We start from the raw sequence: 25177 nt of genomic DNA, 5'->3' as shown, positions 1-25177 counted from the left end.
GTGGCATGGTATGGTTTCCTTCATGTTTCTTGTGCTTGAGTTTTGTTGAGGTCCTTAGATCTGTGGGCTTCTAGTTTTTATTATATTTGGAAAAGTTTCAGCCATTATTTCTTCAAATAATATTTCTGTCTCCCTCACTCCTTTTGGGACTCTAATTTACACCTATATTAGGCCACTTGAAGTTGTCCCACAGCTCACTGTTGCTCTGCTCATTTTTTTCTCCTTTTTCTATTTCATTCTGGATGGTTTCTATTGCTACATCTTCAAGTTCACCAAATTTTTCTTCTGCAGGGTCTAACACGCTAATAACATCACCCATTATATTTTTATCTCAGACATTATATTCTTTATGTCTTGAAGATTTGACTCTGTTTTCTACCTTCTGTCTCCCCACAACATGCCCATGCTTCCCTTCACCTTGAACATATGAAGTGTACTTTTAAAAATGCCGTTTCTATGTCTTTGTCTACCAATTCTATCATCTCCATCTGTTCCTATTTAAGGATTTTTCTTCTTCTCATTATGGGTCATATTTTCCTGTTTTGCATTCCTCGTAACATTTTACTGGATTTCAGACTTTGCAAATTTTACCTCATTGGGTGCTAGATATTTTTGTACTCCCTTAAATATTTTTGAGCCTTCCTCTGAGTTGCAGTAAAGATACTTGGGAACAGTTTGATCCTTTCAAAACTTGTGCTTGCTTTGTTATGGTGGGACCAGAACAAACTTTGGACTAAGGTTTATGGCTCTGCTACTAAGGCAATCTTCTGAGCACTCACACTGATGATATATCCCACAATTTATAGGGGTATATTATAAAGTTTCTTCTCTCTGGATATTGGGAAACTGAACTATTCCCAACGCTGTGTGAGCTCTAGAAATCACCCCACCTACTCTTTTTGATTCATTCTTTCCCCAGCCATGGTTAGTTTCCTCACATGCACATGCTGATCAGAATTCAGTCAAAGATTTGAGGGGTACCTTTTACAAAACTCTGGAACACTCTCTGGGAAGCTCCTCTCTGGGACATTACCTTAAAAATTCTAGACACCCTCACCTTCCCCTGAATTCTGAACTCTGTATCTCAATTTACATAGGCTTTAAGGCTCTGCCTGGGTTCCCATCCTGAAAACTCTCCCTAGGCAGTACACTGGGGTAATTGCAGGGCTCACTCCATTTGTTTCTCTTTTTTTGAGGATAACTGTCCTGTACTTCCTGTTTTCCAATGTGCAACAACCATTATTTCATACATTTTGTCCACTGTTTTAGTTGTTTAAGGTGGAAGAGTAAATCCAATCCCTGTTACTCTTTCATGGCGAGAAGCAGAAGTCCAGCTCTCAGTTTTTAAATATTTGGGTTGGATTCATTTGGAGGATTTTTAATAACACCCAGATAGAAAATAGATGGACTAAAAAATCATAAACTGATGGTATTCTTACAGATTACCTAACACTCCCCCACCTCACTTGGAGGATTAATAGAACCAAGATCAGAGAGGGGTGTGGCTCTTCCCAAACTCAAACAGCAAGTTAGCCACAGAATTAGGCCTAGAAACCAGGTCTCCTACTCCTCGTTTTTAATCCAGCCACTTATTTTCTGCTGATTTTTTTCTCCCAAACCATTTTATTTGGGTAGACATAGCTTTGAAATCCAGACCTTCTGTCCTGTCCATACCCACAGAGTGGGCAATATTAGCTCACACCCAAATGGTACTTACTTTCATTTGAACTTTGCTAACACAACCCTTAGGATTGGCCAAAAGTGAATATTAGAGCAGCTCGTAACACCGAAAAACTTAAAATACCCCCATGGGTAGGCACTCCAACACAAAACCGTATATTTTTCCTTATTGACTTATTACAAACTTGCTAAGCAGGAAGGAGTGTGACTTAGAATTCAGATTGACTAATTTAGTCATCTCACCACCAATGGGAACCATGTATCCTACAAAAAGAAGCCATTTGTCTTCCCACAATCCTAGCAATTCACCTGGATTCAAAAATTTTTTCTGGACTGGGTTTCCAGGAACCCTTCTGTTTTGCCTCTTGACCCTTCCAGGAAGCAGGCTAAGAAATGCCCCTGAGTTGAAGTTAAACAGAAGAGATTTTACCTCTCAGCTCCAACACTTAACTTGTTGTATGACCTTGAATGAGTAAATTAACCTCTCTGTAAGGTCACGGACGGTACTATCATATATTGATTCTAAAGCACATGTTTTGGAGTTTTTTTTCTCCACATTTTAGTATCTTTGAAATCAAGATGCATTTTGCTACCAGTGGTATGATAGTTAAACTTGCAGGTTTCCTTCTTCCTTAATGGTATATGATGTCTTGGATTCTAAAAATACTGTATTAGTCTCTAACTTTCAGAGTTTCGTCAAGGATTAAATAGGATAAAGGAAGCATAGGGCTTGGCACATGGTAAACCCTAAACGACTCTTGCACCACCATTTGTTACTAGAATTAACACCTGGCTGGCTCATGGCCTCTGACTTCCCTCACCTGGCAGTTGGTAAATCCATGACAAGTTGGTACAGTCTAACAAGGTGAAAAAGTCTGGGAAGACCAAGCTGGCATGCTGTGACCAGTGTTGCAGCTTACTATTCTCATCAGGACCTAGAGCCCTTTCTAGTAACTTCTTGCCCTCCAGCCCTGCCCTATTAGTATCATGAGCCCAATCTTACCTCCACTGCTACAGAATTACAAAGGTCAGGAAATGGACTGGATGACTTCTTGTGCCATCACCCTGAACTCTCTCTGTTTCATCCCAGAGGACCTCTCCAGAATCTAATGAGGCTTCTCAGTTGAAGGGCTCTTGCAAGGCCATCAGAATCAGAGTCCGCAGGGCCCGAAGCCAAATCCACATTCCCCAGGCCCCACACATACCTCCAGTTGGGATGCTGATACTTGCGTGCCTTTGAAATCCAAGGACACCGACTCTGCTCATGCCTGGAGGGGAAAAGAGGAAACAGACACCTGAGGATTAACAGCCCTCAAACATATCCCTGTGAGGGAAGTTTCTTTCCCAGGGCTTGCTTGATTTCTTGCTGTCTCCTGCAGGCAGATCAGCCTCAGATGCAGAGGTCACATCCCACTCAGCCTCGTCCACATCTCCTTATCCCACTTACTGCCCAGGGTGCAGACTTCATGAGCCTGCCTCTCTGAAGCACCCACCATGTACCTAGGGGTTTTTGTCTCTGTCCCCTGCTGGATTCCAGCAGCCCAGGGAACTCTCAGACCCACAATGAAAAGGAGGGAAGGGCAGGACGGACTGAACTGGCCTTTGTCCTCGGCCACTGCTCGCAACTTGACTGCCTCCCAAGTAATTCTAAAATACCGGGTCTGAATGAACTTCCACTTTGGAGTGCATGCCACCCAGGATTCTGCACCATGGCCAGGGTGAAGCTAGTAATTAATAACTGTGGGCGATTATCATGGAAACTGTCTCCAGAAAAAATGGCCAGGTTTATACCATTCAACCTTGGGAAGATAAAATCAGGCCTACCAGAAAAAAGACAAATGATCTACAGCAAATGTAGGACTTGAATTCCAAAGAGCATCCCTGGGCCTGATTACACACCTGCCTTGTCTCCCTCCCTGTCCAGAAGGCATGGGGTACAGTGGAAAGTGGGTACATCTCAGTACAGCCCATCAACCAACTCAGAGACTTATTCTCCTTCTAGATGCTCCCAACACCTCCTTGCCCTTCTTCTTCTCCACTGTCAATGTTGCTTCTCTGTGGGTCTCTGCTCAGCCCCCTCTGTGTGACCGGTTGAGACCCTTTTCATCCCCTGCCACAGTCTCCTTTCTGCCCTCTCTCCATTCAACACCTCACCCACACCACCTCAGCCCTGCTTCTAGGAAACCCTGGAGAAACAGAAATCATCACATAACCCTGCATAAAAACCATCAATGAACAATAATGGCATGGTATTTATCACTGTTATGGTTGGATGGTGGGAACCTGGATGTTTATTTTATTATTCTCATCACACTTAATATGTGTGAAATTGTTCATAATAAAACAAATTCTCAACAGTCCTCCAAGGATGTCAGGATAAAGTCCTAAGTTCCTCAGACTGGAATTCAAGACCCATCAGGATCAGCCTCTACCCCATTTTTCCAGCTCACCTCCTGGCACTCACCTCACACTGCTGCAGCCTCTCTTGTTACCCAGCTCTCTTCTGCAGCCTTATCTTAGCAATGAATCTTCTTGCAGAACATGCTGCAAAAAAAAATCTTCAGTCCTGCCTGGGAAACACTTGCCCATCTCTTGGAAACCTGATGCAAATGACTCCTGGTCTGGGACAGCTCCTCAAAACCCCACCCTCCCCTTTGGAGGGGAGCACCTTATGCCCTGGTGTCTGCCCAGGCGTGATACAGAGCAAACACCCGCTATATGGGAGAGACCAGAAAATCTTTGTTGTTAGAACAGGTGCAACATTTACTTCAACTTGGGCAAGTAGGGCAATCTCTATTGGCCCCTGCTTCTGTCTCTATAAAATGAAGATAATAGCAGTACTTATTTCACAAGGCTAGAGTAAGGATTAGGCCGTATTCTTCATGTAAACAGCTTAACACTGTACCTGGTCAGGGGTGGGGGTGGGCTGATTTACAGACAGACAGACTTCAATCAAATAATACAGTGGATAGTTAAGCGGCTTGTCTTAAATGAAATGCTCCCAAAAATTATGGGAAAGGAACTGCAGTTTAGCTCTTGCTGGGAGCTAGAGAAAATTGTAGAACACCGGTGACACAAAGTCACAATTCCTCTCTAGGGCCCGGGGCGGGTCATACTTTAGGGGGTTGTGGGTGGCGGTGGGGGGCCCTCAAAGGTCGAGGCTGGGGCCCATGTTGCTGCTTCTGTTTGGAAGAACTGAGCAGCTCTGTGGTCTGGACCTGGCCTGAAATCCAGAGGCTAGGAAGGCACAGAGTTTGCGGGAAAATCAGCCCTGGTGACAACCCCCAGCGGGTGAGGTCTCAGCGAGCTTGGACCTCCTGGGGTGCGGACACGGAGTGAGCAAATCTGAGTGGGGTCCGCTGCAGCGGCCCCCTCCCGCCAGCCCCGCTCCCCCAGGCGCCCGCGGCCTCCTGCGTCACCAGCGCGGGCGGGGGCTGAGGGGAGGGGGGCGCCGCAAGGTGAGGGCACCGCGCTGCCTTAAGACGCCACGCGCCCCCGCCGCCGCTTAGAGCTCGCTGCAAGGCGCGCCGGCCGGACGTGTGCGGGCACCGCCGCCCAGCTCCCGCCGCGTGCCGCGCCCGCCACCTGGGCTGAGCCCGCAGCATCCGGCGCCTCGAGAAGCAACCCGGACCAGCGCGGCGAGCCCCGAGGGACAGGCACGCAGCTCCCGCGGCGCGACGCCTCTGGCAGCAACAGGTAAGCAGCCCGGCGCTGCTCCGGGCTCTCGACTGGACGCCGCGCTCGGGCCGCCCCGTCAGCCGCGGCCCGACGGCAGCCGCGCTGCGCGCGCAGAGCCCCTACTAGCATCCCCGTCAGCCCCAGGCCGCGCGTCCCCCTCGCACTTTCGCGCGCCCTCCCTCCCCGCCCAAGTCCCGCATTCTTTCCTCCTGGCTCTCCTCTGCTTCTCATCCGCTCTTATCCCAGTTTTTTCCGATTGTTGTGGCTCCATCACTCCATCTGTCTCTGTCATTCTCCCACTCTCCCTCTCTCATTTGCTCTTTCAGTGTCTCTATATCTCTTACTCTATCATTTTCTCTCTGTCTCTGGGTGGCTCGCGTTCTGTCTCTGTCTCATTCTCTTCCTTTCTCTGCCTCTCCGTCTCCCTCGCTCGGTCTCCCTCTGGCTCTCCGCGGCCCGCTGCCTGCCCTGGCGCCCTCCCCGAGCTCATGCAGCCCCGGCCCCGCCGCCCATCCCGGGGTCCGCAGCTGGCATCCTCCCTGCCTCCGGCCGTGGCTGCGCTGCTGGGAAACGATGAGGTTTACCCGCCAGAGCCGCGGTGGCCAAAGCGGCAGCTGGTTTCTATGGCGAAATAAAGACGACAGGTAGAGATCAAAGACAGAAATACCCAGCTAGAGAAAAACCGAGGTGAGGGCTGATCGGAGACACAGAAGGACAGAGGTGCACACACACTGAAACATACAAAGAAAGTGTTTGGCGAGAGTCCCAGGGAGAGAGGGACAGAGAAACCGGCAGAGAGGGAGAGGAGCCGACTTTCTGAAGGGGACGCGCTAGGCGAGAGAGCCTGGGAACGGTGAACTAGAGACAATCAGGGGGACAAGCGGTAGGTGTTCAGGGACGGCAGACAGCGACAAGGAGACAGAACCCGCAGAGGGAGACAGGAGAGGCGCCGATATGAGAGGATCCGAGAAAGAGCGAGCGCAGCGAGACAGAAGGAGAAGCGTCGAGAGACAACCCGAGGGAGACAGGGAGACAAGGGTGGGAGAGACACGGAAACTGCCAGAGACACATCGGGCGAGCGACACTGGACAGCTGCCCTAGGGCCCACAGAGATTGTCAGGGAAATAGACTGGGAGACCTGGAGAGGCGAGACAGCCGAGGGGAAGACGGAGAAGAGCATGTTGTCGTGAGCGCCATAGACAGTGTCCCGCAGAGACGCGGCGAGACAGGAGCGCGTCGGATAGAGACGGGAAGGGAGAGGCGGGGACAGGACCGGGAGAAAGACCGAGAGCAGAGAACGCGCACACAGCTAGAGAAAGCACACTAGCGAGAGACTGAGACAGAAGAACGCACGGAGAGTGGGAGGGAGAGGCGCGAGTAACGGAAAGGGAAGAGAACGACAGACGGACGGAGACCCACAGACAGCGCGCACGTGGTAGCGCGAAGCTGAGAAATAGGCGACCGAGAGGGATGAGAGACGTGGAAAACGGTGAGACTCATACACCCCAAGAGATACACAAAAAGTGCGCTAGCGAGAGACACTGGAGAGGAAGAGACAAATGACAAACGTCAGGAGGCCGGGCGGAGCGCGCGCGCGCATGCGCTAGCGAGAGAGCGCGCTGGAGAGAGCGCTGCAGAGACCGCAACTCGGGGACCCAGAGGCAGGGTGACCCACACGCGGCGAGAGCGCGTGCGCCGGCTGGAGAGACAGATGCGCGGGACCCAGAGGCCTGGAGAGCGAGAAGCAGGGAGCTCCAGGAGTTAGGGAGGGATTCAGAGGAACTCCCCGGACGCGCGCTGGGGCCGCGCGGGGCTTGGGGAGGGTGCCTGCAGCGCCACTGCCCCGCGCGGAGGCGGCCCCCCTCGGCCAGTGGCTAACCGCGCCCGTGTGTTTCTTTCCTCCCCATCACAGGCAGTGAGTGCGGTCCGTGCACCCTGTCGCCGTCCGCCAGTGCCCACTCCGAGCCTGCACCTGGTCTTGCGCCTGCCCGCTTTCGCTATGACGTCCACCTGCACCAACAACACGCGCGAAAGCAACAGCAGCCACACGTGCATGCCGCTCTCCAAAATGCCCATCAGTCTGGCTCACGGCATCATCCGCTCGAGCGTGCTGCTCATCTTCCTCACCGCCTCATTCGTCGGCAACATAGTGCTGGCACTCGTGTTGCAGCGCAAGCCGCAGCTGCTGCAGGTGACCAACCGCTTCATCTTTAACCTCCTCGTCACTGACCTACTGCAGATTTCTCTTGTGGCCCCCTGGGTGGTGGCCACCTCTATGCCTCTCTTCTGGCCTCTCAACAGCCACTTCTGTACCGCCCTGGTTAGCCTCACTCACCTGTTCGCCTTTGCCAGTGTCAACACCATCGTTGTGGTGTCTGTGGATCGCTACCTGTCCATCATCCATCCTCTCTCCTACCCCTCTAAGATGACCCCACGCCGGGGTTACATGCTTCTCTATGGCACCTGGATTGTGGCCATCCTGCAGAGCACACCCCCACTCTATGGCTGGGGCCAGGCTGCCTTTGACGAGCGCAATGCTCTCTGCTCCATGATCTGGGGGGCCAGCCCCAGCTACACCATTCTCAGCGTGGTGTCCTTCATCATCATTCCACTGGTTGTCATGATTGCCTGCTACTCCGTGGTGTTCAGTGCAGCCCGGCGGCAGCATGCTCTGCTGTACAACATCAGGAGCCACAGCTTAAAGGTTCGAGCCAAGGACCGTGTGGAGAATGAGAACGAAGAGGGAGAAGAGAAGAAGGATGAGCTCCAGGGTGAGAGTTCATTCCACAGCCAGGATGAAGGTGAGGTCAAAGCCAAGGAAGACAACATGGAGGCCAAAGAGGGCAGCATGGAAGCCAAGGATAGCGGCACGAAGGGCAAGGCAGGGAGAGTGGAGATCAGCAAGGGGAGCACAGAGGCCAAGGGCAGCAAGGTCAGAAAAAGCAGCGCGGCAGCCAGTGAAGGCAGCATGAAGGCTAAGGAAGGGGGCACAGGAATTGAGAGCAGCATGAAGGCAGAGAAGGGCCGCATGGAAGTCAACCAGTGCAGCATTGACTTGGGTGATGAGGATATTGACTTTGGTGAGGATGACATCAATTTCAGTGAGGATGACATTGAGGCAGTGAACATCCCTGAGAGTCTCCCACCCAGTCATCGAAACAGCAACAGCGACCCTCCTCTGCCCAGATGCTACCAGTGCAAAGCTGCTAAAGTGATCTTCATCATCATTTTCTCCTACGTGCTATCCCTGGGGCCCTACTGCTTTCTAGCGGTCCTGGCTGTGTGGGTGGATGTCCAAACCAAGGTACCACAGTGGGTGATCACCATAATAATCTGGCTTTTCTTCCTGCAGTGCTGCATCCACCCCTACATCTATGGCTACATGCACAAGACCATCAAGAAGGAAATCCAGGATATGCTGAAGAAGTTCTTTTGCAAGGAAAAGCCCCCAAAAGAAGACAGCCACCCAGACCTGCCTGGAACCGAAGCCGGCACAGAGGGTGGAACTGAAGGCAAGATCGTCCCTTCTCATGATTCTGCCACTTCGCCTTGAAGTTAGTTCTAAGGCAAACCTTGAACTGTCCACAATGCAGTAAACAAGAGCAGCTTTCTTTTAAACGGACCACCCACAGTCCCATTAATGCTAACCCATACCATATCATTCTAGGCAAAGGTGTTGCACACATGCTTCTCACCACAAGGCAGATAGGTACGTGGAAGAGGTAGGAACTAGAGCTTTCCTTTAAAAGTGTGTCCCTCAAAGCACAGACTGGAGGATTCTGACTGAAATTTCCACCTCCCCCGACCACCACCAAAATGTATTAGGCTCTAACTTTCTTAAAGCAACAAGGGCTATCCATTTTGGACCTGTACGTGGTATTCTGTCTCCCTGAGCTACAACATGTCAGCTTTCCCTTTGAGAGAAAAGGAAGATGATGCCTGTGAACTTAAGGACTTTTAAGTACCCAGGTCAAGAGCTCAGGGGCAAAGGCCACAGCCTGTTTTCACCTGAAAGAAAAGCAATGGACCAAATCATTCATGGAGCCCAAAGAAGCAGAGCCTGACTGACTGATGAACACATGAGCCAAATTCTAAAGTGATGAGCCCCACAATCTGGTGCAAAGACTATTATGGAAACTAACACAAAAGGCATCGTGCAGTTAAATACAGATTTTAAGTACAGGGATCGAGAAAAGTGGAAGAGGATAATAGGGCATGTTTGAAATGGGAAGCTAGTCCAAGGGAGACAATAGAAAAAATAATACATCTGTGGAGCTAAGCAGTTAATGTTTTTCCATAAAGCCCTGGGTTGGTGAATGGGTTGGGACCAAGGTCATTCCATGTAAATGGAAAATTGTCAATCGACAGGAAACTGTTTTTTGGTCTCCTATCTAAATAATAGTGGGACAGAAACCATGCCACTATTTTACAATTTTCCCTTTGTGATTGAATTGGGGTACAAGAATCCTTCAAATCTCCTCTGCCAGTCACTTGCGTGTGTGTGTGCGTGTGCGTGTTCCAAATAGAGCTTTTTAGTCAAACAGCATTTCCAGACAAAAGAATTCAACTGCAAGTGGCCAAAGTCCTATGACAACTCAGATTGCCAATCAAGAATAATGTGCCCATTAGAAATCTCTTTTGCACCCATGAGATCATCAACAAGAAATGTGATCTCCACAGGAGAAACAAGTAAGGCAGGATAAATATTTTCCTTCCACAGGCGCACCCATGTGTCGTTTTCACCTGTGGCTCTCAATAAAGCCTTTAAGCTCTCTACAGATGTGGGAGAGAAATATGAGAGTCAGAAATAACAGACAGGATGGTTTCTCAATATCTGGCAAGCATCTGACCTATTCCAAACAATTCTAAAATCAAAGCCTTCAGGTCAGACATATCCTAATTACTGTGATTGAACTATATCACTTTGGGAAAACTTTACAATACCTAAATTATTCCCAGAGTCAATACCGAGAAAGAGTTTTCAAATCCCAAACCCTGAAATCATTTTAGGTAGGGATAAACCTGTGTGTTTCTGAGGGCACAGTCATATCCACACAGCCAAGTAATATGGAACCAAGAACTGGTCAAGACAATGTTTTTAATACTCCTGAAAATCACATTAAAGCAGCACTAGGGCCAGTCAACTGTTCATGCGGAAATCCAATGTATATGGGTGGAGGGACTATTTGTTTGAAAAATGGTTAATCAGGTGGTTGTATATAAGCATGGCCATATTCAAAGTTTAGCTTCATTCTTGTATGATTACCATGTCTATATTAGAACTCAAATTTCATTCACATAAATGCTCAGCTCAATGATATTTTCTTTATCTCTTCCTCCTCACAGATTGTAACATGAAATTCTCCAGGGGGAGAGGTAAACAGCAGTGTATTTGGGCTATGAATAAGTCTGCATGGGAATTTAGGATGGCCATGTTCAGAATTTCAGAAGGGAGTGGGGATAGACCCAAATAATACTGAGCTGACCTGTCAACTCAAAACACACATGAAAATCTTATTGATTGCAACCCCATTAATTTGAAACTTATGATAATTCAGATAAGACATGGGGGCTGAAGCTTATTTGCAACATCATTTATTTTTCTACCAAAATGTGTAAAGTGAATTAATAGTCATAAATTTATTACACAAATGTATTGCCAAACTCTTGAATTGACCTGTCCTCAAAGGATGCCTAGGTGAAGAAATGGCCTATCTATTTTCTTGGGGTGGGGAGGGTATTATCTTGAAGATCTGTCATGGTGGAAGGAGGTCAAAGTAGCTGTAGCCTACCTACCCTTTGGGTAGAAATGCTTACCTGGCTAGGAAACAGGATTTCAAACATTAAGTATCTCCAAGTATTTTGTTGAAAATGAACTTTTTGTTTTATTTTTAAAGCTCAACCCCTTCAGAGTGTATCAGAGAAAATTGTTTGCCAAAATCCCAAATCAAAATGGAAGCAGAACCTGTATGATTGTGGTAAGTTTATTTAACAACCCACACACATTCTCCAGTACACCAAGACTCACCAATTCCCTCTTTATTTAAAGTTCTTCTTTTTCCTATTTTAGTAATGACTCAAATCAGATTTTTCAAAGGTGAAAACCTTTTGAAAATAGGAGACTGGAGAAGAGGACCTTTGAATTAAGAGCATTCTGCTTTGCTGACATTTTCTTAATGAACCGTAGGGCCTCTAGTGAGCTTGGAGATAGCGACTGCTTCAAATTTCGTGCTATTTTGAATAAAACACTACCAATTTAATGAGGTTTTTACTGCACAAACTGTTTTGTCATTTGAAAATCTAAAAGCACACAAAAAAGTCATTAGCCTCACAGATCCTCATTGCAATAGCTATCCCTCAATGTTTTTAAAGTATGTACTCTTTTGCCGAGGCTACTTCATATGTGCAGTAAAAATCCCATTAGAGTACAGGGGCCAGACAACCCAGACTTTGAAATGAGGTGATTTCCAATTTAATGATTTCCTTATTTAAAATAATAGAGTATCTAGTTTGCCAAGGAGTGGCAGGTGCTTTGACTAACACACCAATTTCAACAAGCTTGGGAAGGCAGTAATAAGGAGCAAGCCCGAGGCTTCCATGACTTCTATGATGCCAGGGTGCATCATCTCTAAGGCACCATGCACGCCAGCTGCTGGGAAGTCCTCTGCACTTCTGGGTGGCTCCCTACCTCTTGCCCTCATGCCCACTGCCTTCTCCTGCCTCACTCCCCCTCCTCCTGCTGGGCTGACCCTTGCGCTTGAAGTTCTGTGTGCTGGCTCACCCCCACTCATCCCCTCCAAACCCAGAGCTGACAGAGTCACAGGGACCCAGGGGCCCATGGAAGCAGGGAAGGAGAGGACTGAAGAATGGGAGTGACCAGCAATGAAAGGCATTTTTCTGTCTCCTTCCCAACTCCAATCCAATTTAGAGATGATGGGATACCTACTTCAAATTCAACAGGTAAGGAAAGTGCCATTTTTAATTTAGGAGGAGGTAGGCACCTCATTTCTTACCAAAGCACCCAATACCACACATCTTTAGGGCACACTCAATCCTTTAGATACCATCCAATTATTTCAGAAAAAAAATCACTAAAAAAATCTTCTACCTATAAAATTATAAGGTGCCTGACATTGCCTTATTTTATACATAATTAGCCAATTAAGCTAGGTAAAGTTATTTCAAATGATTTTTTCATACTACCTGAAGAATCATTTACAAGGCTAAACTAGGCTTTCTTTATTAGACTTTGCCAAAATGGTCTTAAAAATGTCTGAAATACACCATTTGGAAGAGAAAAATTATGCATCATCTGGTAATTGGAGCTCTCCAAGAGAAAACCCTCAGAGGTGGTTGGGATAAAACAGAGAGCAACAATTTAAATTACTGGACTGGTTTTTTTTTCTCTCATAACTGCCCTCCCCCACAGTTTAAGAAAAAAAATCAAAATAAGTGTTTTCCCCTCAAATGTCTTCTTTGTTGCATTCCTCTTTAAGACAGACCCCATGTTGCCAAGAGAGGCTTCTCTAAACTGAGTCTTTTCCTTCTAGAGCAGACAAAAGATTTCAGAATGATTGGCTTTAAGCCAGTCACCAAGATAAGGAGAGAAAATCTGGTCAGTCCTGGCTTTTAACCCTTTCCTTCCTAATCTTTGTCTGTCTCATTTTCTATGGGCCGGCCAGGTGCTCTTGGCCCCCTCAAAGCCCATCCAGGAGGAGACAGAAGCAAGGAGCTACAAAGAGCGGACAATAGCCGAAAACTCAGCAAGAAAAAGAAACCCTTGTCATCAATTCTTTCCAGTTACTTACAATTGATCCCTTCCTCTATGGCAAATGCCCAGCTTGCCTACAGCAGTCTTCTGCTAAAAGCAACAAGACTGGCTGAAGGAAGGAAAGAGGAGAGCTAAAATCCACAGAACTTGGCCACTGATTGCCAGGTCACTGGCAAGTTCACTAGTAAGTAGAACAAGAATCCTTAAGGTAAATGAAGGTTGCCAGTAGGAGTCAAACATTCCCATCATTGCCTCCCAAAGCTCTCATATCTCAAAGTACACACACCAAAGGGAGACTGCAGTTAACTCATACACACACGAGAAGTTTGCTGTGTCTGAGGATTCAGGACTGGACCTCTCTTGTTCTAAAATATAGACAAAAACAGGATTGGCTTTAGTTTGGTGCTTCAAAATTGAGTGGATTCCACCACAACCCCACCTTGCCACTCCCCACCCCTGCTACATCTGTGTTACAACTTTAATGTTAAAAGTTCGGTATTTTTGTCAGTATCAGTGGTGTATTTCTTTCTGTAATAATTCTAAATGTAAGCTGTAACTATATAAAATGTAACTGTTCTTGGAGATAAGGTGCTAGATAGTAGATTGTATGTGTTTATAGATAATGTCAACCTCAAAAATGGGTAGTACGTACATGTATAGTAATAAAATGCATGCAGAATTCTATGTGTGACCCACACCTTGTTTAGTTTCTGAAGTAGAACACAGTACATTTGTTTTTAAATTTTTATTTCAAAGTGTATACTACAAGATGTATAAGCTGGCTCCAAGGTGGGATGGCGGGAAGTGGTGCCTTTCATTCCTTAAATCCCTGGTACAATATATGACAGGTGAGAATAATGACTTATTCTGGTACAGTTGATCATTAATGTGAACTAATCATTTTGGCTGAAGTCCTCACTGGCAGTTCTCCACACATTGGGCACTGGTACGCCCGTTTTCCATTAACTGAATGCATAGCATACAAAATCAAAAAGACAGTCCTTCCCCCCTCAAATAGCAAAGAGCCCAAGATACTCTCTTGGAGTCCCATTAGCAGGGTGAAAAACATACGGTACTCTCAAGACCCAACTAGTATCGGACTGTGAAGTGACAGGATTTGCGCTTAGCAGATCTATATTGTGCCCATCCCTGCCCTCCTCTAGCAGTACCAAACCCAGAAAAACGCTGCTCTGCTTTTTCTCTTTGACTGGTTGCCCAAAAGATAAGATAGAGCACGGATGGATAAATAGATAAAGGGATAGTGGGACCCCTCTGGGGGTCACAGCTAAGGTGTTTGACAATTACAATCCTATATCAAGGGCATTTGCATCAGACAAGAAAAAAAGAGAACTATAAGATAAGTGCATTGTATTTCAAGAATAAAAATATTGAATCTATAGATGTTATATATAAACCCTTATGAATAATTTCTAAAATTGCCTTTAATACCAAATTTATGTGCTGCCTTGAGACTGAAAATAGAAAAATGCATTCAGTCAATAAACGGTTTAATATTTTAAATTTCAAATTTCAAATTTTCCTTTTCCTTTTAAGAATGCATTTGTAATTTAAAAGTGCCTTTTGAAAGGATTGCCAAACGACAATCCTGGGGCCAAGTTCCCATTGGCACAACTTACCTTCAGGTGCACAAGAGGGGTGGGGCTTTATCCTCCTCCCCCAGCAAGAACAGAAAGTCATTCACACCCCAATCAAATTCATAAACCAAAATTGTCACAAGGGCCAGAAGTCTTGGAGACTCTGCCCAAGACAAGGTTTTGTGTATTGATTGGCTTTAATTGGATCCTTTCTAAAATAATTCTGCCTTTTTTTTTTTTTTGCTGGACAGAAATAACGGACTCCTGCTTGGGGAATGCAGAGAGATTGATGTTTGTGGTTTAACTAAATATTATTAAGTAATGTTTGTGTTTCTTAAATAGGTGCTGTTAATCTGTCCTTGGTATATTCTTCTTAAATGTGCTAAATAAAGTCTAATTTTAATGTGTGTATCTGGTTATTATGCCAAACTCTGTGGGAAAACAGTGAGGGAGACACAAAACTAGGTCTCCATCCCTTGTCTTTGGCTTGAACGGAGGAGACGGGATCAACTAACTGTATTACACAGTAGGATGAAATAAATGGGCTTCACTATTTCGCATTGCATAATTCCAGTGGGATGGGGAGTCATCCTGATGGGCTTGCTGGAAGAGGGGTATTTGCCTAGTCATTTATGAATGAAAGGATTTCAAGAGTTGGCAAAGTGTAAAAACAAGGCCAATGCCAGTCTTTTTCTCAAGACAACGAGGTTTGAGCAGGGGGAGGGGAGCAGGCAGCCTTTGTTTAGGAAACAGTACTGCCCAGCACAGGGTCATCCCCACTGGGCTCCTGGCCCTGCTGAACTGGGACAGCTCCCTCAGCACGATTCAGCCATGCTTACACCCACCCCAGTTGGGCCCCAACTCCCCAGGGTTTAGAGGCCAGGAGGGCAGAAGCATGCTCCCTTAAGCCCCAGTTTCAGAAAATAGTTATACCCCTCCCACCAACCATGACATACGAAAACACAGGACACAGATGAGCTAGGTAAATATGTCTAAAACTTAGGAGCCCACCAGTTCCTTCGGAGCTGACATGCTTGACCCGCAAGCAGCCCTTGCCGTAATCTCAGCAGTGCTTTAAGGAACTGCACGCCTCGTCCTTGCAAGTGGCATTCCTGGTCCCGTACTCAGAGGCTCAGGGAACTATTCATCTCCGTTTCAAAATTAAGTGCTCCTCTCCATTTTTCACTCAACATTAATCTAGATACTGACTTATACACTGCATTTCAACATGTTCAACGATGGCTGCCAAGAGCACAGGGTGCGGCTGCCTTCACCTTAATCTATGAATGCCATCCAGGCTGGGACTTTCTCCTACTGCAGAAATCAGTTTGCCTTTCCAGCAAACCACTACCATCAATGCAAGTAAGAGGGCTTGTGAGCTCAGATAAAACTACCAGGCAGCAAACCTGGTGGGAAAAGAGTCCCCTGAAGCCCTTTATGACACTGCTTAGTCCGGAGTATTGAGAGGAGAATGTAATTAGTTCCACTGAATCTCCTAACAGCAGTTCCTCTTCACTGGCAGGGTTTAGGGCTCAGCCTTGGATTATGAGACTGAATAGGAGAGGGTTGGGAGGATCTGAAAATTCCACTGTCAATAGACACCCTGACCCTCTGTAGCCACTCCCTCTCCCAGCAGCCTGATCCAGGCCCCAGGCCTACTTGCCACCAGTCCGAGCCCCGGTGCTTCCAATTTAGACAAAGGCATACTACTGACTAGTGAATTATTTTTGTCTTCCATGAGGTAACTAGTCAGCTGCTACTCTTCTTCCCACTCTCTTTCAGAATGCAACTCTAACCCTGTCCCTCCTCATCCCAATCTCCCCTTCAAGGGCACCACAACCTCTTTGATCCCCACCCACATAAACAAGTACTCAGTCAGCTTAAGGACACTGAGTGTTCATGAATTGAAGGGTATGTGTGGATAGTTTTTAAATGTTTTCCTCAATAAGACCAATATTTATCAATAAACAGAAAATGTATGATTTTCATGACTGCTTCCCCAAAACTGCAAGCTCAAAGAATATTTGCAATACAAATTCCCAGTGTTTTGGGAGTTGTGACACGTAACTATTGTTTAGTTGAAGCAAATAAATCCAAGAAAATCAACTCCAAAGATCTGTACAAACTTGAACATTTTCAGCCTCCAAAGGACAGCAAACAAAAAAGAACGAACGAAATGAAATGTGCAGATATAACTGAGGAATAAGACAACAGTATCTAGTATTCATAAACTCCATGTGCTAGACCAATGTACATTTTTAAAAAGTGATCACCCAGAAAGGTGTCAATATACTTTGTACAATGAAAAATTCACATTTTACCTAAGATTTATTTGCCAATAGTCCTGCTGCTCTAAACAAAATGAAGGAAAAGGGAAAAGAAGAAAAAAATATAACATTTCATCTAGACAACCAGTGTACTCAACTTTAATCCTTTAAAGGTATGGGCCTCCCTTGCTCTAATTGCTTTAAATTAAACCCTTTTATGGTGCCTTTTCAGGAAAATATGAAAAATAAACCTGATCCCCAACCTGTTTTTTCCATACAATCAGTATTTTATGTCATATAAACTTAGGCCAGATAATAAGATTTTAAATCGATACATTGTAAAAACATCATTGGAAGTCTGTGTGTGTGTGTGTGTGTGTGTGTGTGTGTGTATATATACATATATATATATATATATATGTATGTGTGTATCTCAATAGATGTTCAGAAGCAAGGGTCATGTGCCTGGAAACCTTTGAGGACATTCCTTAATTGACATTCACCACACTGTGGTTTTTAATAATAAACCAGACACGGAAAAAAATCCAGCTCCCCCTGGAACAAAATGGAAAAGACCTTTGCTAACCAGGCACTATAGTAAATCAAATCAAAATAGCTTTCTCAAAAATGCAAAAAGTGTTAGTTTTGAGGTGGAGTACTGATGCTGAATCTCAAGACTTCAATCTTATCAAAGTAAAATCACTAGGTTCTCTTGCTGAGCAGAGGATGCACAGCAGGGCTGGAGAGAGTCACCTGCAAAAGGGTGTGAGAAGCTGTTTCCGGGAACACTGCAGGTCTCTAACCAAAGCAAAAGAAATAAAAAGTAACTTAAGTTCTCTGTTTCAAAAAGGAAACATACAAAGAGGTCCAAGGCCAGTTTCTAATAAAATAAACTTCATATAACTTGCTTCAATTTGGCAAATATAAATAACCATTATCATTTTACATAACAAAAGCAGGAATAATCTATTATTTTCTCGCATACTCAGAGCATATATTAGTTTTCTACATCAAAGTCTCGTATTATTAAACTTGAGAAGCATTCCATTTCTGGGGATTTATCCTAAAGAAGTGACCCTAGAGAAGTAAAAATAACTACATGCAAAAAGGTGTTTATAATACTATCACTTATAATATTGAAAAATTACAAACAAACCAAATGCCCCCAAATAGGTGGCCAGCTAAACGATGGACCAAGTGCTGAATGAAATAATATAGTCATAAAAAACGAGGACTGTAAAGACTGCATATAGCTGCATAGGGCAATCTTTATAATACAGTGTTAGGTGAGAAAAGCCAGACCTTAAACAACTCCCAGGCATCACACCAACATCACTGCATAAGCTTAAACCCATAGACTAGATACATCAGAGCACGAACAAAAGAAGATACCTTTATTTTGGGGGGGGGGGTAATTATGGGTAAATTTTCTTTAACATAGGACTTCATTGGTGTTTATATTATAAAAACAATTTTCAGGTAATACTACAGCCCAACTACTTAATCAAAGAAAATTCTAATAGGATTTCCAGATCCTATAGTCTAATGGGCCACCCCAAGTTAATTCAATCACCTAGGAAAACACCTTAATAACAAGGTCTCACAGAAAGCTTTAGACAGGGTTTGGTATCTTTTTCTTTGCCAGTTTTCAAACCTGGAATAATTTCCCATCCAGTATACCATCAAACCACTTTCCTCCCACCCTTCAAAGCTCCTTGTTAGGAGTCATTATGGTATAGTGATTAAGACCATGGACTCCAATGAAACAAATCTACTCTGTTGGTTACTCAACTCTCTCATCTTGGGCAAAAGACAATCTTGCCAAGCCTGTTTTGTTACCTGAAAAATACGGATACTATTCCTACTTTAGGCTTCCTTTTCTGAACCCAACAACTTCAAAGGTTCAGATGACAGGCATGTAGCTAACACACTATCTCTGAATCTAAAACATTCGTGATTTCAATTTGCTGCATATTACCCCCATAAACTATTGAAGTGTCTATGAATTGTCAGCTTTCTAATGGCCTACACCTAGAATACCCAAGTTGTCTCCTGTCCCAAACATGAAAATCCATCAACCTTCCTATTATTCTGATAATCAGCTGAACTCAGGAATCTGGACTTTGGAGTCAGGCAGACACTTAGCTATATGATGTAGAGTAAGCTACCTATCTCCTCTGTTCCTCATAAGTGAAAAAGAATTATACCTACACCCAAATAACAGGCTTGACCTGAGAGAAAAAGAGTAAGATGCATTAGAGTGCCTGTCAGAGGAGGCACTCAAGAAATAATAGCTGTCATGGACATTCTGATTTGGGGCTTGAAAAATATGGTCAAGTGGGGTTTATTTGACTAGTGTAGTAGTCCTCAACACTGCCTGTCCATCTGAATCTCCTGGGGAGATTTAATGACTGCTACTGCCTGGATCATACCCAGATATTCTTACCTAATTGAGCTGGGATGCATTCTGAGCATCAAGATTTTTCAAATCTCCCCAGGTGATACTAGCATGTGACCAGGGTTCAGAACTTCTAGCTTATCCTTTTCTTCTTTCTTTCCTTCTTCCTTCCTTCCTTCTTTTCTTTCTTTCTCTCTCCCTTTTTTATATGTAAACAAATGTAAGTATGAATAGAAGGGGGGAAATTTCTCTTCTAAGGGCCATTGAACCACACAAGTTAAAAGCAACTTAAAGGATCTGGAGAAATTAAAATATTTTTTTCTACAAGCTCAATTGCTTGTACTACAACCTGAGGATAGAAAATGGGGTCTGGATGACAAGGGAGAGAATTACCACTTTGGTTTCTTTGCCTGCTTTTGCCTCAGATCAGAGTAAGTACTAAACCAATAGTAGAAATGTCCTGGTTTCTTTCTAGGCTTCATTATCATTAGGTCAGCTGATGCACAGTACAAAGACAATCCAAGCACAGGATCTTGAAGGAGGCAGTCCAAGGCAAGCAGAGAAGCCCATTTTTCCCCTTTCTGCTGAGTGCAATTCTATAATCAAAAGAATTCACAGCCTGTTTCTAGGGCTGGTAATCAATACATATTTCTCCTAATGCTTTCCCAAAGTAGTCACTATATATACACACTTGAAAAAGAAGAAATAACTAGCTGAATAAAACATTTTGACAGTCTACCAATCACTTCTTGGGATTTTAGCTAAAATCAAGTGTAGAAAAAAAAAGGAAGAAAGAAAGTCTACCATATTCTACTCAACATAAACGAATCTTAAAGAGTCTTTCCACAGCCACTGTGGGGGCTGAATTCCAATACACACTAATTTCAGAGTTTGCAGCAGCAAAGACCCACAGAAGAGATATTTTCCTAAAGTTGGAAATAAGGTCACTGCACAAAGGAATAAAGAGAAAGCTTGTTTGGAAAAAAGGGTCTTTGGAACCTTAACTGTCCTCAGCGACATTTGGTTGAGAATTCATTAGGCACCTTCTCTGGGTCTGGTACTTACCAGGTAAGGTAAAGGATCAAAAGGGGATCATCCAGGGAGCAATCTCAGTTGGTGGCTATCCTACATACCACTGTCTATGGAGATGTCACAGTCAGGGAGCTGGACAGGACCTTGAGTTCCTCCCTCTTTTGTATCCACAGCTTCTCAGTCACGAAGCCCTGCAAATTCCAACTACTTGAGAGCTTTTGCATCCATCCCTTCCATCTATTTGTCCATCTCCACAGCCACTGGGTCTTAAGTCACATGCTCTTCACCTCTCATCTAGAAAACTGTCTCTTAGCTTCTCTCTACCTCCGTTCTCCCTCTCAGATCCATTCTCCTCTCTGTGAGAGTGACCCTGGTATTTCCCAAACAAAAAGCTGGTTGTCATGCCCCTCCTTACAAACCTTCAATAGCTCCCATAGCAAAAGGACTCAGACTCTGGGCAGCAGCAGAAACCTCTCAAGCTGTTAAAAATACAGATCAGCAAGGATTCTCATTCAATCAGATGGGCCCTGAGATTCCAGTTCTTTGGTTTTAGTTGGTTTTAAGTAATTTCCACAGGTTAATGTGATGCACACCCAAGTTTGAAAATAACTACTATATATGATAAATATTCCAATTCCTTAGTGTTGCCATACAAGGCCCTCCAGGATGGGGCCCTGTCCTACTTCTCTAGGCCTTGTTCCTGCCACTCTGTACCTTAAATTTCAAACCTAGCACCTTCAAATTACCTACAGACCTCTAGATCCCATGCCTTGCGCAGCTAGTCAATTCTGCCTTCTAATTTTAAGATTCAGTCTTCCCTCAAGATTTAGTTCTATCACTTTCTCCAGAAAAACTTTCCCTGACTTCTTTCCCCCTGCCAATGACTGGGCTAGGTGCCGCTCTTCAATGCTTTCACAAAACCCTGGGCTTCGCCCTATTAGGTTCCTTACCACAATGCATGGATATGATCTGTTTAGAGGTCTTCTCCCTCTAGACTACAATCTCGAGGCTAGCGGTTAAGTCTCACTTAATTTTGTACCCCCAGTGCTCACCTCAGTGTTGAGCACATTGTAGATGGACAACAAATGCTTGTTAAATTGAGCTGTTTAAATTAACTGCTTAGCATTGTAAGCTCCATGAGGATAAGAATTTTTATCCCTTTACATAAAGTTTTGTTCCCTGCTAAAGCCCCAGCCTCCGGAGCAGTGCCTGACACACAGAAGGTATTCAATATAACAATTTGAATGAATGAATGACAGGAATGTGGAGACAGTATCATAGAGAAGGTGCGCTAAAGCTGGATGCAGAGGCATCTGTGGATGAGAGACAGCTATTCCAGACAGAAGGGAAAGTACCCATAAAGGCCTGACAATTCAAACCCTGGCAGTTTTAAGGATCAGTGAGAACCATGGCAGCCGGGTTGGAACATCAGGGGTGTGTGATCAGAAAATTAAGGAAGCATTAAAGAGACCATATAGGAGAAAAGACTGCAGAAGCAGGTAGGAGCCAGGTAAAGGGTGCCACATTAAGAAGCTTGGGTTTGACCAAAAAAAGATACTACAGAAAAAGAAAATTGTAGACCAATATCCCTCATGAACACAGATGCAAAAATCCTCAACAAAATATTAGCAAACTGAATTTAAAAAAAGGATCATCCATCACGACCAAGTGGCATTTATTCCAGGGATGCAAAGATGGTACAATATTTATAAATCAATGTGATACACCACATTAACAAAAGGAAGGATAAAAACCATATGATCATCCATTCATGATAAAAACTCTCAACAAAATGGGCATAGAGGGCAAGTACCTCAACATAATAATGGTCATATATGACAAACCCAGAGCCAACATTGTACTCAATAGTGAAAAGCTGACAGCTTTTTCTCTAAGATCAGGAACAAGACAAGGATATCCACTCTCACCACTTTTATTCAACACAGTACTGGAGGTCCTAGCCACAGCAATCAGAAAACACAAAGAAATAAAAGGCATCCAGATTGGTAAAGAAGAAGTTAAACTGTCACTGTTTGCAGATGACATGATATTGTACATAAAAAACCCCAAAGAATCCACCACAAAACTACCAGAACTGATAACTGAATTCAGCAAAGTTGCAGGATACAAAGTTAATACACAGAAATCTGTTGCATTCCTATATATTAATGATGAACCAGCAGAAAGAGAAATCAGGAAAACAAATCAATTTACAATTGCATCAAAAAGAATAAAATACCTAGGAATAAACCTAACCAAGGAGGTGAAAAACCTTTACTCTAAAAACTATAAGACACTCCAGAGAAATTGATGAACACACCAATAAATGGAAATCTATCCTGTGCTCATGGATAGGAAGAATTAATATTGTCAAAATGGCCATCCTGCCCAAAGCAATTTACAGATTCAATGCAATCCCTATCAGAACACTGACAGCATTTTTCAATGAACTAGAGCAAATGATCTTAAAATTCATATGAGACCACAAAAGACCCCAAATAGTCAAAACAATCCTGAGAAAGAAGAACAAAAATGGGGCTATCATGATTCCTGACTTCAAGCTATACTACAAAGCTACAGTAATCAAAACAGTATGGTACAGTCAATTAATATAGGATAAAGGAGCCATGAATATACAGTGGAGAAAAGACATTCTCTTCAATAACTGGTGTTGGGAAAACTGGACAACTACATGCAAGAGAATGAAACTGGATTACTGTCTAACTGCATACATAAAAGTAAACTTGAAATGGCTCAAAGGCCTGAATGTTAAGACATAAAACTATAATACTCTTAGAAGAAAATATAGGCAAAAATATCTTGAACCTAAGTATGAGAAATTGTTCCTGGACACATCTCCTTGGGCAATGGAAACAAAATAAAAAATGAACAAGTATGACTACATCAAACTAAAAATCATCTGTATAGCAAAGGACACAAGCAACAAACCAAAAAGGCAACTGATAGTATGGGAGAATATATTGATAATTAATTAATCCAATAAGGGGCTAACATGCAAAATATATAAAGAACTCATATACCTCAACACCAAAAAACCAAATAACCCAATTAAAAAATGGGCAGAGGATCTGAGCAGATATTTCTCCAAAGAAGAAATACAGATGGCCAACAGGCACATGAAAAGATGTTCCACATCACTAATCATCAGGGAAATGCAAATCAAAAACGCAATGAGATATCACCTCACACCAGTTAGAATGGCCACTATCCAAAACACAAGAAATAACAAATGTTGGCAAGGATGTGGAGGAAACGGAACCCTCCTACACTGTTGGTGAGAACATAAATTGGAACAGGCACTGTGGAAAGCAGTATGGAGGTTCCTCAAAAAACAAAAATAGAAATACCATATGACCCAGTAATTCCACTTCTAGGAATTTACCTGAAGAAAACAAAACCTCCGATTTGAAAAGATAAGTGCATCCGTATGTTTATTTTTGCATTAGTTACAATAGCCAAGACACTTAGGAAGCAACCTAAGCCACCAAAGAAGATGTACTACATACATACACAATGGAATATTATTCAGACATAAAAAAGAAACAAATCCCACCTTGTGCATCAACACAGATGGGCCTAGAAGGTACTGTACTATGTGAAATAAGCCAGGTGGAGAGAGACAAATACCATATGATTTCACTTATTTGTGGAATCTAAAAACAAAACAGAATGAACAAAGCATCAGTAGACTCATAGACACTGAGAAGTGACTGGTGGTTACCATAGGGGAGGGGTTGGGGTGCATAGGTGGGTGGGAGGCAGGGGTGGATAAAGGGGCCTAAAACTTCTCAATCCTAATATAAGTTGGTCACAGGGATGGCGGTACATCACAGAGAAGACAAGTAAGGAGTCTATAACATCTTCCTATGTGGACAGATAGTAACTGCAATAGTTGGGGTGAGGATTTAATAATGTGCATAACTGTTGAATCCCTGTGTTTTATACTTGAAACCAATATAATATTGTGTACAAACTATACTTCAATTAAAAAAAATTAGTTTGGGTTATATCATGTAGGCAACTAGGAGCCAGAAAAGATACATAAGCTAAAGAATGAGTTGACCAAATTTGCATTTCCTGACCATGCAATGATGATGATGATGATAGCTGTTTACTAAGCATTTACTATATGCTCTGGGTTGAGTGCGTCACAAGTGTGATCACATCATGTTGAATTCTCTGAGGGACATACTATGATTTTCCCCATTCTAGAAGGAAACAGAGGCTTGGAGAGTTAAAAAGCTTTATGTTACAACACACAACCAATATATACAACACACAACTCAAAGCCAAGTCCGCTCCAATTGTTCTAGGATGAAGGTATCAGTAGGGGCTGAGGTGACCAGAAACTGCTTTGTGCAGAAAGACCTGAAAAAACAAGCAGCGGTTAGACAGGAAAAGCTTGGTGAAGGGCAGAAATAAACCCAGATATGAGATGCCAGAGAATGCCATAGACTGCAGCTTCTGCTTATCTCTGGGGAAAAGGAATGCTTCCTTCCTTTGAATTTTCTTTTAGTATGACACAGAACTAAAGGAATACTGGCTTCCACCTAGAACTTTGGTCAATAAATAGAAATCGAAATCAAAACAAGCTGGAATTGAAGAGATAATGGAATTATTCCAGAGCTTACACTAGCCTTAACTCCCTCTATCCCAGAATAATGTGGAAAAACTGGAAGGATGTGCTTGTATTTTTTTTTTAAAGAAGGGTTGAAAGGGCATGGAAAAGATGAGA

The 25177-nt window shown here is 43.9% G+C and overlaps 1 protein-coding gene and 1 pseudogene across 1 annotated transcript; one reads left to right on the top strand and one right to left on the bottom strand.

Moving 5' to 3' along the window:
* Positions 1 to 5125: 5125 nt before the first annotated feature.
* Positions 5126 to 14200, top strand: GPR101 (G protein-coupled receptor 101). Its single transcript, XM_017677412.3, has 2 exons — positions 5126 to 5376; positions 7271 to 14200. The coding sequence occupies exon 2, from the start codon at positions 7358 to 7360 to the stop codon at positions 8909 to 8911; it is 1554 nt and encodes a 517-aa protein (XP_017532901.3). The 5' UTR covers positions 5126 to 5376; positions 7271 to 7357; the 3' UTR covers positions 8912 to 14200.
* Positions 13425 to 25177, bottom strand: part of LOC108407809 (transmembrane 9 superfamily member 2-like) — a 75159-nt pseudogene continuing 63406 nt past the window's right edge.

Source organism: Manis javanica, chromosome X (assembly GCF_040802235.1).
Source record: "Manis javanica isolate MJ-LG chromosome X, MJ_LKY, whole genome shotgun sequence".
In the NCBI taxonomy this organism is placed as follows: domain Eukaryota; kingdom Metazoa; phylum Chordata; class Mammalia; order Pholidota; family Manidae; genus Manis; species Manis javanica.
The sequence above is the reverse complement of the archived record's forward strand: the minus strand, read 5'-3'. Positions and strand labels throughout refer to the sequence as shown.

What these genes read in the sequence shown, in the direction of transcription:
- GPR101 (XM_017677412.3), top strand. Translation starts at nt 7,358, where the DNA reads ATGACGTCCACCTGCACCAACAACACGCGCGAAAGCAACAGCAGCCAC.